General features: G+C 40.2%; 1 protein-coding gene across 3 annotated transcripts in view; it reads right to left on the bottom strand.

The window, feature by feature from the left end:
* Positions 1-428: 428 nt before the first annotated feature.
* fbln1 (fibulin 1) overlaps positions 429-14,566 on the bottom strand; it is a 45,958-nt gene continuing 31,820 nt past the window's right edge. For all 3 annotated transcript variants that reach the window (XM_058075376.1, XM_058075374.1, XM_058075375.1), the window contains one exon: positions 429-1,158. In XM_058075376.1, the coding sequence (XP_057931359.1) occupies positions 1,019-1,158 (140 nt within the window). In that variant the 3' untranslated portion in view covers positions 429-1,018. The remainder of the gene's footprint in view (positions 1,159-14,566) is intronic.

Consider the following 14,566-nt stretch of genomic DNA (forward strand, 5'->3'; position numbering starts at 1 on the left):
AGATTGATGGGCAGGTGGACGGACAGATGGATGGATGGGTGGATGGAGGGATGGATGGACGGACGGATGGCTGGACGGATAGACAGATGGATGGACAGATGGACAGACGGATGGATGGACAGATGGACAGACGGATGGATGGACAGACAGACGGATCGATGGGCAGGTGGACAGACAGTCGCCCTTGCATCCTTGGCCCTGGGTGGAAAAGGTTCGGACACGCCTGCTGTAATTTAATATCACACCTAAAGAAGCAAGAGCTGCTGCCGGTATCAGTATTGCATAAAGGCCTTTGATTATTAGGTCACTTTTATTGCAAACGTTAATCCGAAATCGGAGAAGGTGAGCTGTACACTGTCTGAGAGGGAGCATTTTGGGAAAAAGTGTAATTTATTGGTAATAAGCATGGTATTATAGGCCATTGTCAACCACCAAACAGTCATCATGTATTAATTGGCTAATTGATTGGATATACAGTATGAAAATGTTCTAATGTTCGAATGGTCTAACCAATGAATTCTCATGAACACCAAATATACAAAGAATGCAATAATTACGTCATCCCAAATGCAACACTTTGTACTTTATCCACAATTTTAAATTAAGCTAGCTTTTACCACACTTTCCTCGAAATTTGATTGGCAACACGCTTAGTTAATAATAGATAGACTATTGTATGTAAAATATTGTTTATTCTACAGAAAAAATACATTATCAATAGAAAACGTGTCAGCATATAATGTCATGTGGGGAGTACTGTTGAACCCAACTGTCTCATCAACAGCCTATCACTCCTTTTATGAGGCCTGCTGGATGTCTCACTCCCGTTTTATTTATGAAGCATAACCATTCTCCTTTTTTTAGCTCAGTTTTGCCACATACGACACAGAAGATGTGCCTTTCAGGCTGAGCGTGTCATCAAACCAAAAAAAGCGTGGTCACGTTTCAACTTGGAAAGTGTCAAAAGTCATGAATGTGTAGCGCCGCCAATGTGTCAACCGTGCTTTGACTGGGGCTCTCAGAACCAGAACTCCGACACATGGATGTGGACGTTGATGATGTTCTGGCCCGAGTCGCCCTGGGCGGTCAGGTTTCGCATGGACAGTTTGAGTACCGTCATCAGTGGACCGATCAGCTGTTTGACCTGGCGGACCACACCTAGGCGAGACAAAGACAATGGATCAGAGACAGGCAGTTGCGATCAGACCCTGGTCTCATGACACCCCTACTGACTCTACATGGTTCTTGGTGCATGGGCCATTGTTCTGTCCAGTGTTCTTCTTGGCTGTCCTTCTCTGTCCCCGCTTACAGTATATTCGCCCTCCCCACCCATGTCGGCCTACTCGTTTCCTTTTGTCTGGAAGCTCGGTTTTCAGCGCCAATGATCCAAACCACATCGGTCTTGCAGTGCTTACTCGCTTTCCGAAGGGACAACAACATGAAACAGAGATTCGCCCCCCCCCCCCCCCGCCGCCACCTTGTCCCCCATGAAATGCAGTGTATTACATCGATATCACATGTATATATACATTAGGGATCGACCGATATGGTTTTTTTGGGGCCAATGCCGATACCGATTTTTTTCCATCACCCTCAGCCGATGGCCGATTTTGCTTGGGCCGATATTTGTGGCCGATACTGCTTTTGATCCCTCAAATTACATGAAAAAATGACCATGATAACAAATATTCCAGGTCTCATGTTTAAAGAAATATTTATTGAAATGTAAACACTAAACACAGTAGGATTCAGCTTTCTTAAACACACATTTAAACAGCATTATCAACTTTAAAAGGAATAAATATTAAACCATATGCAAAACATTTCTGTCGTACTTTAAATTTATCTAGCATCAATGTGATGCTAGATGCTCCTCCGCAGCGTGACGCGCACCCCCCCCCCAACCCCACCCGCATCCACAACCGCCTCCACACACACAACGTGTGTTGCGGGGCAACACATAGCTGACTGTAGCAGCCTGACTGTAAATCATGCGGTGGAAAAATACATCGGCGAACCCATGCGCGTATCGGCCGATACCGATACAAGGAAAAAACGCAAATATTGGCTTGATATATTGGCCGGCTGATGTATCGGTCGATCCTTTATATATATATATATATATATTTAGGGTCTCCGCTAGATGAACGAGGATGGGTCGCGGGTGGTGCTGGAACCTATCCCAGCTGTCTTCAGGCGAGAGGTGGGGTACACCCTGGACTGGTTGCCAGCCAATCACAGGGCACATATAGACAAACAACCATTCACACTCACATTCATACCTATGGACAATTTGGAGTCACCAATTAACCTAGCATGTTTTTGGAATGTGGGAGAAGAACATGCACGGGGAGAACATGCAAACTCCACACAGAGATGGCCAAGGGTGGAATTGAACCCGGTTCTCCTAGCTGTGAGGTCTGCGCGCTTAACACTCGTATGCCGTGCAGCCGATATATTGGTATATGTTTGTATATTTATTAGTTATAACTTGGGAGTGTTAAGTTGCTGTGTGATGAGTTTAGTGATCACCATGCATGCACGGGGAGAACATGCAAACTCCACACAGAGATGGCCAAGGGTGGAATTGAACCCTGGTTTCCGAGCTGTGAGGTCTGCGCGCTAACCACTTGCCCGCCGTGCCACCCATATATATAGATATATATGTATGTATAATATATATGTATAAAGTGACATTACGAATTACGAATTGAATATTTGCCCTTCATTGAAGGCCTATGGGATTCATCAGGTTGCTCTTTCTAGTGAATTGAGGGGGTGGGCGGGGGGGGGGGGGGGGGGTAGTGTTTATGCAGACTGTCAGCAAGCATTTTCTCTACAGAGTGTGACTGACATTTAAACCCCAGCCTGTTTAAGCAGCAATCGGATCGTAACCTTCAGGCAGCACAACACAATCACCATAATGACCTTTTATTACACTCCGACCGTCCTTTGTCCCACTTGACTTTCTATTACTGATCATATTCTTTGGGATTTATTATCACATTCTGAAGTAGATTATATGAATCTAGTCAAATCCGCACTGGTGCCTGTGATTGGGATATTTTATTACATAAACAGTTGTTTTTTCTCTTCAAATAATAGTGGTTAGTATATTGGTCACACAGTCAGGGGATCGGGAAGATCTGGGTTTGATTCCGTATTTGGCATCTCCATCCATGTGGAGTTTGCATGTTCTCCCCGTGCATGCGTGGGTTTTCTCCGGGTACTCCGGTTTCCTCCCACATTCCAAAAACATGCTAGGTTAATTGGCTACTACTCCAAATTGTCCATAGGTATGAATGTGAGTGTGAATGGTTGTTTGTCTATATGTGCCCTACCAATGGCCTGCCTCATGCCCAAAGTCAGCTGGGATAGGCTCCAGCTTACTCGCAACCCTAGTGAGGATAAGCGGCATAGAAAATTGATGGATGGGATGGATGGAAATAGAAGTTAATTTTTTTTATAATAAAATAAAAAAAATAATTATATATAAAATAAAAGAAATAACATAAAAATACTAAAAAAACATTCATTAATTTTCTACCGCTTTTTTCCTCACGAGGGTCGCGGGGGTGCTGGAGCCTATCCCAGCTGTCTTGGGGCGAGAGGCAGGGTACACCCTGGACTGGTCGCCAGCCAATCACAGGGCACATATAGACAAACAACCATTCACACTCACATTCATACCTATGGACAATTTGGAGTGGCCAATTAACCTAGCATGTTTTTGGAATGTGGGAGGAAACCGGAGTACCCGGAGAAAACCCACGCATGCACGGTGAGAACATGCAAACTCCACACAGAGATGGACGAGGGTGGAATTGAACCCTTGTCTCCTAGCTGTGAGGTCTGCGCGCTAACCACTAGACCGCCGTGCCGCCAATAAAAAACATAAAATCATAAAATAATAATAAAAAACTATAATAATAATAATAATAATAAAAAACAGAAAAAAGAAGCAGTTATGACGACATAATAGTATGCAGTATGAAGACATTATATTACACACAAAAAATGCAATACAGAGCCAATAATTTTGTAAGATTGAAAGAAAGAAATTATGTAAATGTATCATATTGGATGCCAAAAAATAATGATGTTGCACAAGTAAATCCGGAATATTATGAGAACAAAGGTGGTAGTATGGCAAGGAAAAAAAATATTAATATTAATATCCCACCAAAATATGCCACACAAACCTGTCAGATATTAATCTGGTAAATCTGATCATTAAAAATGTGTTCAAAAACAAGAAAGACGCTTTTAAAATAGGACTTTAGTCAGTTTTTTTCAGGTATTTTTTTTTTTTTTTTTGCCGCCATTTTTTAACCTTTTGTATTTTGCAAGTCAGGAAGTGGATAAATATGGTGCAGTGTGGCATGTAACATTTGCATTTGAGCGCATGACACTGGCGTTGTCATAAAAAGGTGACTTTTTATCATAAAGTGTCCAAAACAACTGAAATAAGGCAGAAACGCTACTAATTGTTTGCTACTGTGCAAAGGATGATCCACCCAACCCCGCTCCACCCCACTTCCGCCCCATTTCGGCGTGACTGGCATGAAACGACAGCAGAATCCCACCGCACTCTAATTCTCCTGCCTCGCTCCTTCCCTTCCTGAAGGGGCCCGGTGTTTGTGGCACCATCACTGCGGCCTGCACGGGTAAATGAGTCCCATGTGTGTGACGGAGGGGAGCAGTCGCAGTCACGCGATACATGCACTCCTCCAGGGATCCATCTTGAAGTACGCGAGGGGCGGCGGGGGGGGGTGCAAAAGCCAGCGGAACTTCAGCGAGCTGTCTCTACCACTCTGTCACGTCTGGGCTATGTGGGCACGCGGATGATTCTCATGGTGATTGCAAGTATTTGAGTGGAAAGGGTTCCAAGTCGTAGCAGGGTTGCCCCCGTGTTTTGCTGTTATGGGATGCCGTTGCGTAGTGACAGTGATGCAGCCAGTGGAGCGGGATTGAAGATTTTGTTATTTCCAAAGCGTCAGCGTCATTCCGAAAGACGGCTAACCTCCACTGACGTGCAATAACAGACACTAATTGAAATCCTGAAAATGATTCTCAGACATATGAGCAGTCGGGGAATGGCAACGGTGGTGGTGGAGGATTCCCAATGATGCTAAGTATAGAAAAAAGAAAAAAAAATCCTTTCGAAATAGAAAATTAATGATCGCTGCTTTGTGGTTGACTATGGCATATTATTAGTAAAAAAAAATATTGAAAAATAAAGTTATATGTAGTATTCTGGCCACTTGGTGTCAGTAATGTTCCATAATTGAGACATGACATTAGATTAGCGCCACACTCAGCTATGGAATGTCCGACATGACAGAGTAAAAAGAGGTTGTCCTCCCATTCGGTGTGGAAGTGGTTTAACTGACCCCCTTCCCCAGGTCGGGTAATGGCAACGGGGGTGGTGGAGGATTCCCAATGATGCTAAGTATAGAAAAAAGAAAAAAAAATGTACTTTCGAAATAGAAAATTAATGATCGCTGCTTTGTGGTTGACTATGGCATATTATTAGTAAAAAGATATTGAAAAATAAAGGTATATGTAGTATTCTGGCCACTTGGTGTCAGTAATGTTCTATAATTGAGACATGACATTAGATTAGCGCCACACTCAGCTATGGAATGTCCGTCATGACATCCGACATCGTCCTCCCATTCGGTGTGGAAGTGGTGGTAAAGGTGATGACGGAGGTCTTACAATGGTAAAGATTGTATTTTAGAAAGTCATAAACAGGTTTTCTATGCCCTACTTGTGAAAATGTTCAATTTCTTAATATTGAATCCTACTTTCAGGAAATTCACTTTTCACTGTCTGGAACCAATTAACCGCAAAAAGTGAGGGATGACTGTATATTTATTTTGTACAAAAGTAGACACTTACCTATATCAAGTACATTTTAAAATAATAATGAAATAATAATTTTAATAATCAGGCTTTGCATGAAAATTTTAACTAGTACGTAATTCCAGGAAAAGAAAATTATTTCAAGTTTATTTCCTTGATCAAAAATTATTTTTGGGGGGGAGGGGGGATTGAATACTTTCTTGTAGAAAAAAAAAAATATATATATATATATATATATATATATATATCTATATATATATATCAAATAGTAATTTTATGAGGAAATAAGGCATACTTCTACTTGGAAACAATGCCAATATGCTCACCACTCATCCACCATGCGGCCAATTTAAAAAGAAAATTATTATATACAAATATATATATACAAATATACAATTATTTAAAAATTTTAATTAAATTTTTAAATTGTAATAATCAGGCTTCTCTACACATTTTAAAATCAGCCTGGACATGAAAATTTTAACTAGTAATTCCAGAAAAAAAGATTTTATTTCAAGTTAATTTCCTTCATCAATTTTTTTTTTTTTTGGGGGGGGGGTCGAATACTTTCTTGTAGAAAAAAAATATATATATCAAATAGTTATTTTATGAGGAAATAAGGCATACTATTCAAGGCAGGCCTCGCTACACATCTTAAAACCAAGCTCTCCCAACCAAGCTACTTTTCTGCAGTCAGTAGGCTAAGCTAGCGTGATGTTGCTGTTATATTTTATAATATGAGTGCAATGGTAGCACTTTAGCACACACACGTAGCTGTTGTTTTCTATTTAAAGAGTCTGAATTCCAGCATCAAAGCTCGATGTGGGAAAACAAACTCCCAATTCCCTACTGCGGCACCTATGATACTTTTCAAATAGTTAAAAAAAAGACGAATATGGGGCTGTTAGCGGTACAGACGATACAAGTCAAACGCTAGCAGCAGCCACTTGTCATTGGTCATGACCAGTTTACGGTACCGTTTATGGTTTCTCCAAGTCGGCGAGCACGTGTATGACAAAATCCACAATGAACGGCTCTAACACCAGAGACAAATGCAAAGTGCGCTTTGGGCTTGACCGCGTTGTTGCGTAATGACACGCTGCTTGTGGTCACAGCGGGGGAAACCACTGGAGAGCATCCAGGTGGTATTCACGTTTCCGGGATGCAAATACTCCAACGGAGGCCATCCTTTTGGCTCGTATCTCAGTCTTTCCAAACAAGATGAAAGCACGAAGTGGTGTCCTCAGGGATGGCTTTTATAGGACGGTCACGGGTACATGGACAAGCTAGAAGGTCATGCTGTGCAAACACCACAACTCCAAAGAGGAGGCGGGATCTTTCGAAAAGGTCGGCGTATGCGGTACGGTATTTTCAGCTCCATTTAAAGTGAGTCAGAGTTAAAGATCTCTCAAACGGCCCGTGTGTCGCTTTTGGCCGCCGGCGCTCACAGGGGGAGTGACGTCACCCCTCACGTAGCAAAACAGGGAATCGCTCGCTTCTTTTCTTGGACTTCTTGGCAGTCGCGGGCCAGAGCAGCTGAGATGATAAAATATGAATCATAATTTTTCACTGCAAAAGCAAAAAAAGCGAGGAGCCGCAAGGGAAAGTGAAAGCAGGTGAAAACTGTCTTAAGTTGCTTGGTTTATTGAAGTTATAATTGAAGAAATAATTGTTAATATTTAGATGAGTAAAGGTTGCAATTTTTATCTGAATATTAGAAGAAAAGGTAGCCATTTTATGTGAAAAAAATACATTTTAGAAACAAAAAAGTCCTAGTTTAGTTATTCCAAAAGCTGTAAATACTGTAATATGAGAAACAAACAATAATAAAATATTGTTTTAATTTTTGGAAAAGTGGGTTAGGGGTTCGCCTGAAAGTATTATTTTATTCTAGTACAATTCTAATATTTTCTTGCAAAGTAGTAAAGTAGTATTAGGATCATGAAGTCGAAAAATTAAACACAAAATGTATTTTAAATATGATTTTATTATAAGAAGATTAAGTAAAAGAATTAATATAAAAACAATTTAAAAATACAATAAAAATAAATTGAAATTTAGCAATAATAGTCATAATTCCACCAAAAATAATAGAAAAAGTAATAAATTGTATTACATGAAAAATATTATGAATAAATTAATTTCCACAAAGTAGGACTGATTATTAATAAATACAATATTTTGTAGTTAGAGCATAAAAATGTCTAAAAATGAGTTTTACCATCATCATGACCATCATCAAGAGCAAAAATATGGCATAATTAACAATAACAATCTCTTATTAGCAGTAGGAAAGTTGTTGTAATATCTTGAATGTAATGTAGGTCAATTGCTTAAACCACATTGTGTAACTCTTCCCATTTGGTGTGGAAGTGGTAAGTTTTTGGCTCCTTACTTTGTCCTTCTTCCCACTTAGTTTAAAAACCTTTACATAAGTTTAGAATAAATTGGATGATAACTAGTTGGCTAGCTAGCTTGCTATGCTTAAAGCAGTGGCCATCTTTTCCCTGCAGTGATAACGTAGCCTGCGCATTAGCATTGCGACATAAACAAAGAATAATAACAGTGTAAAGGCGTCTATAGGAGTGTTATGTCATGTCAATATAGCTCTAATAATGGTATAAAAACATATTTAGAAAGTCATGAATAGGTTTTGAAAATATTTCATTCATTAACTTTGAACCCTTATTTGCAGAAATTCACTTACTTATCCCTCGTTTATCACGGGCAATTGGTGTCAGACTTGACAGCGAAAAGTGAATTTCTGTAAAGCAGGATTGAATTTGAAACTGAGTGAGGAAGAAGTGAAAAATAACCAAGCAAAAAACATACCACTTCCACAAGGATTGGGAGGAGACCTTTTTTCACATTGGCTATGCCATGGCTGACTGCCTGCAGTGTGATGGTCATCTAATGTCACACCACTGACGCCTAGTGACCAGAATACTGCGAATATATTGCTTTTCAATATTTTTGTACTAATAATAGGCCATATTTAATCATGAAATTAGGGACAGCATACCTCTTTAGCTCACTAGCCACGTTTACATGAGGAGTTTTTCCTCTTTCCGAATTGAATCTTTCCGAATGACCTTTCCGAAAGCATGCGCAGTAAAGCGTAAACATCAACATCACGTGATACCGACTTCCTCGAGTTTTTCTTTTTCCTCGAGATTGGCACTTTTCTTTCGGAATGAGGCGTATACAAAGGTTACATTCTTTCCGTTTTAGCAAATAACCCGAATGGAATTGAATATTTGGGTCCATGTATACGTGAACCAGTTTAAGGGCCAAAGTATGAGGAACAGCCACAATAATAGCATGATCAGCTTTGTTGTAAACGGAACAAACTGAGGGGTTTCTGTCTAAAACACGGGTCTCAAACATGCGGCCCCCGGGCCAAATGTGGCACGCAGGACACTAGTTTGAGGCACCCCGCCTTGATATGAAAGTTTAATGTTAGTGCAGCCCGCGCAAGTTTGATATGGATGCTGTATGGTATCATGTACCCAGAAAAAATTATTACGTTTGATTAATGTTAATGTTAAAGGTTAAATAACTGTTAATAGTTATCCTCCCTATCCGTGTGGAAGTGGTAAGTTGTTGGCTATTTAAGTTTAAAGGAAATAACTTGAAGGCTACCGTTTAGGTTGCTAGCTCTCCAGTTTGCGAGTTAGCATGTGTCTCAAGACCCTGCAGTTGCGCAATATGTTGTAAATAAAAAAAGTCTAAATGTGTCTATAGTCGTGTTTTGTCATGTCTACAGGGCTCTAATAATGCTTTGTTCATTTTAATCTGAAAAAAATAATTTGTCTACCCACCAACTATATGTGGTTTCTTAAGTTTTTATTATTTGCCGTTTTATTATTATTATTATTATTATATTTATTTATTACTGATTAATTGATTTTCTTTATTCTTGATTTGTTTATTTATTTTTCATCTTATTTTGTGCAGAAAAATAACAATTAAGATATTTGAGAACAGTGGAATGTTTTATCAGAGCTTTTCTTGTAGAAAATCGGAACCAAAGCACTGAAAAAGTTTGTATATTTTTCTGTTTTTAATGCGTTTTTTTATTTTTATTTTTTGAAAACCTGATGCGGCCCAGCCTTGCCCAGACCCTAGCTCCAGTGGCCCCCAGGTAAATTGAGTTTGAGACCCCTGGTCTAAAACAAAAATGATATAAATCCCAGTGCCAGAGAGGAAAGATAAACTAAGGGTATGGATTAAGAGAGAAAAACGCATCTGATGAGTTACTGAGAAGGATACGTCCTGGAGATGTCTTGACGAGACGCGTGTATCTGCACGGCTATCACTTCATCTTTCCGTGACGGCTGAGGACCACCCAAGAGAGGCCTTCTCTTGTTTATAAAAGGGCTTCCTTGTTGGGAGGATGGGCCTGGTGCTAATCTCCATTTAGGCGGACAGGTTCTTCCTTATGGGCTTGGCGCTCTCTGGCGGGCCAGACCCTTCCTCAAAATGACAGCCGGCTGAGAGGGTTGAGTTACTGCACCGTCTGCTTATCTCCGCCGCTGTCCTCGACTATTCATCATTTCCAGCGGCTCTGAAGTGGTCGCGTCTCGCACAGGAGGCTCACATTCCACCGCCCGCTGGCGGATGGACGTTACCGGGCTACCTGCACAGAGGCAAACTGTCCCCCCCTCCCCCCTCAATTTCCATTCATCTGACTGGCTGCTTCACGTTTATTCTCCGCAACCGCACATGCACATTCCCACTTGTGTTGCAAAAATGAAGGGAATTTTGCTGTGGTTTGATGAATGTGGACAAAAAGAACAAACGGTGCATTATCTCTCCCAAAACTTGAAATGCATCCTGCGTTTAAAAAAAAACAAAAAAAAACACGGGTGATGGGTGAGTAATGATACATACAAGACCTTCCATTACAAATAATTACTCATAAAGAGGAGTCATTCCAGGGATGACTAACTCCCCCCCCCCCCCCCCCCCCCCCCTTTCTCGTTTGGCTTTGCTGAGCATGATGAAGAGGACGAAAACGGACTTGTCCCCTGCTAATGACCTTCCACATGACCTCTGATTGATGGATGAACTCGGACTCAAAATCAGAATCAGAATGAACTTGATGAGGGAACACAGAATGTATGAAGGGAATCCGTGTACTGGCATCGGAAAACTGGCATCAGTTTTCATCCAACATAGTGGCTCATTTTATTCCCATTTTGGTCAAATTCGGAATGAGATATTCAACTTTAGTATTAAAACTCTTATTACGGAACATGTACTTTTTAAATGATGTTGTGACAAGCAAGGTCTAAATCAGGGGTCTCAAACTCAATTTCCCTGGGGGCCACTGGAGCTAGGGTCTGGGTGAGACTGGGCCGCATCAGGTTTTCCAAAAAAAAAAAAAAAAAACGCATTTATTAAAAACAGAAAAATGAATAAACTTTGCTTTGGTTCCGATTTTCTACAAGAAAAGCTCTGATAAAACATTCCACTGTTCTCAAATATCTTAATTTTTATTTTTCTACACAAAATAAGTAACGAAATAAGTAAAGAAAAATAAATAAACAAATCAAGAATAAAGAAAATCAATCAATCAGTAATAAATAAATATAATAATAATAATAAAACGGCAAATAATAAAAACTTAAGAAACCGCATATAGTTGGTGGGTAGACAAATTATTTTTTTCAGATTAAAATGAACAAAGCATTATTAGAGCCCTGTAGACATGACAAAACACGACTATAGTCACATTTATACTCTTTTTATTTACAACATATTGCGCAACTGCAGGGTCTTGAGACACATGCTAACTCGCAAACTAGAGAGCTAGCGACCTAAACGGTAGCCTTCAAGTTATTTCCTTTAAACTTAAATAGCCAAAAACTTACCACTTCCACACGGATAGGGAGGATAACTATTAACAGTTATTTAACCTTTAAGATGAACATGAATCAAACGTAATAATTTTTTCTGGGTACATGATACCATACAGCATCCATATCAAACTTGCGCGGGCCACACTAACATTAAACTTTCATATCAAGGCTTTGGCCCCAAACTAGTGTCCTGCGGGCCACATTTGGTGTGTTTGAGACCCCTGGTCTAAATGTTGTACAATATTGATAATACGGGCAAATGAACTAATACGTATATGTTGGTGCTTAATTCTGCTCCGGAGGTTTTTTCCTATTTTTATACTGTAATTTGGAGCAACTGGTCCTGATGAGGGGAGGATTAGTGAGGAGCTCAGGTGTGTCTGTGTGGTTTACTGGCCTCGCTGTGAGGTACGGAGGCCCCTCAGCAGAGTTATTTCAGGGGGCCCCCCCGGGGAGGTCAGGGGTGGCTAACCACTTACTGTCAATCATCCCATCATGAGCTCTGTGCAAACATGTTCCTAATCCACTGTTAGTATGAATAATGCTTTCCTACACTGTTTGTGTTTCCAAGTGTGATGGTGTGCCGGGGATCTTGGCAGTGCGGGGAATGATATACAGACCGGAATAAATGAGCGAAGAAACGCAAACACTGACAGGTCAGACCTCTGCCAAGGCCGTGAAGTGTTGTATGTGTTTGTTTGCGTGTTAGTTTGCAGGCTACTTCATGCTTGAAGTGAAATTATATTTAAATACAACTTTAAACGGTTCAACATCTCAATACCTCCATGGAAAGCGCTTTCATATTTTTTGCGTAACTGAGCTAACTAACTAAGAAGGGATGCTCACTGGTACGTCACCCCTGCCTTGTGCCACTGTATTATCTTCTTTGCATGCTGTAATAGAAAAAGGCAAACAATAAATCACACAAAGAAAATAAGTTAAGAAGAATTACAAGTGAAGAACTTACTAACCAACTGACACAAAAACACGTAAGAAAAGTCATTTTCCATATCATGGGCGTGTTCTCCCTTCATGGCTGGCTATACATACTGAGATATGAACAGGATATATCTTCAATTATACGACACCTTCTACCGGAAGTAGTAGTATATACAGTAACACATATACAACAGAGCACCAATAGATCACTCTAATACACCACAAGGACGTCGAACACAATGCATGTTCATAGCTGTTAAAAATATATATGCAGAATTGCACTTGATCATTTTTGCTAACATTTAGCCTTGTGTAGCGTCCAAAATTTACACCGCCATTTTGGATCACACAGCCAAGGCAACATACTGTTGTCGCCGTCGTTTGTCGGCATATTACTCACATCGAGGGTCACCAAATATGGAGTGTGATTGAGAAGGAGACAGGACTGGAAGGTAAGTGATATGAAGCTATTAATATGAGCTAGCTGACAATGGATGTCATGGGAAATACCTATTTTGACCCTCACAAAAAGAAGGCAAAAGTTACATAACGGACTTCTGTATTAAGTAAGCTACAGCGCTATTGCTATTGTAGCAGCTAACATGAAAAACTATATTTATCTGGCTGACGAACACAACACCGTGCTAGCCGTTCGTGTCAGCGTCACTCACAGACAGAAGAACGGATACCTAGCGCTTAACAAGATGCTTGTTAGCGGTTAGCGTTTTTTTGTGCTGGAAGACACAGCCATCTGTATGGCTGTTATTGATGCAAATGACGTAAGTTAAATACTAGATGTGAAATGAATGCCTTATAAAGGCTACTAAAAGCTGGTATTACAGACTGAATTTATTCATAGTTAACAATGCTGCCCTGCAGCTACTGGAGACTGCGCTTTATTAAGAAATAAATATAAATATTGTGCACTTATTAAGGCTTATTGCAAGAAATACAATACATGATAGTGTTACATAATTGGAAACATTCATTCATTCATTTTCTACCGCTTTTCCTCACGAGGGTCGCGGGGCTGCTGGAGCCTATCCCAGCTGTCTTCGGGCGAGAGGCAGGGTACACCCTGGACTGGTGGCCAGCCAATCACAGGGCACATATAGACAAACAACCATTCACACTCACATTCATACCTATGGACAATTTGGAGTGGCCAATTAACCTAGCATGTTTTTGGAATGTGGGAGGAAACCGGAGTACTCGGAGAAAACCCACGCATGCACGGGGAGAACATGCAAACTCCACACAGAGATGGCCGAGGGTGGAATTGAACCCTGGTCTCCTAGCTGGGTTCAAAGTTAATGAATGAAATATTTTCAGTATTAACACATAGAAAACCTGTTTATGACTTTCTAAATATTTTTTTATACCATTATTAGAGCTATACTGACATGACATAACACTCCTATAGACGCCTTTACACTCTTATTATTCTTTGTTTACGCCGCATTGCTAATGCGCAGGCTACGTTATCACTGCAGGGAAAAGATGGCCACTGCTTTAAGCATAGCAAGCTAGCTAGCCAAATAGTTATCATCCAATTTATTACTTATGTAAAGGTTTTTAAACTAAGTGGGAAGAAGGACAAAGTAAGGAGCCAAAAACTTACCACTTCCACACCAAATGAGAAGAGTTGCACAATGTGGTTTAAGCAATTGACCCACATTACATTCAAGATATTACAATAACTTTCCTACTGCTAATGAGAGATTATTATTGTTAATTATGCCATATTTTTGCTCTTATCATCGTCATATGAGTACAAAGTGACTATAGGGGTGTTATTTCATAGCTACAGGGCTCTAATGATGGTAAAACTCATTTTAGACATGCGCTAACTAAAAATATTCTATTCATTAATAATCAGTCCTACTTTGTGGAAA

This window comes from Doryrhamphus excisus, chromosome 6, assembly GCF_030265055.1.
Source record: "Doryrhamphus excisus isolate RoL2022-K1 chromosome 6, RoL_Dexc_1.0, whole genome shotgun sequence".
NCBI classification, from domain to species: domain Eukaryota; kingdom Metazoa; phylum Chordata; class Actinopteri; order Syngnathiformes; family Syngnathidae; genus Doryrhamphus; species Doryrhamphus excisus.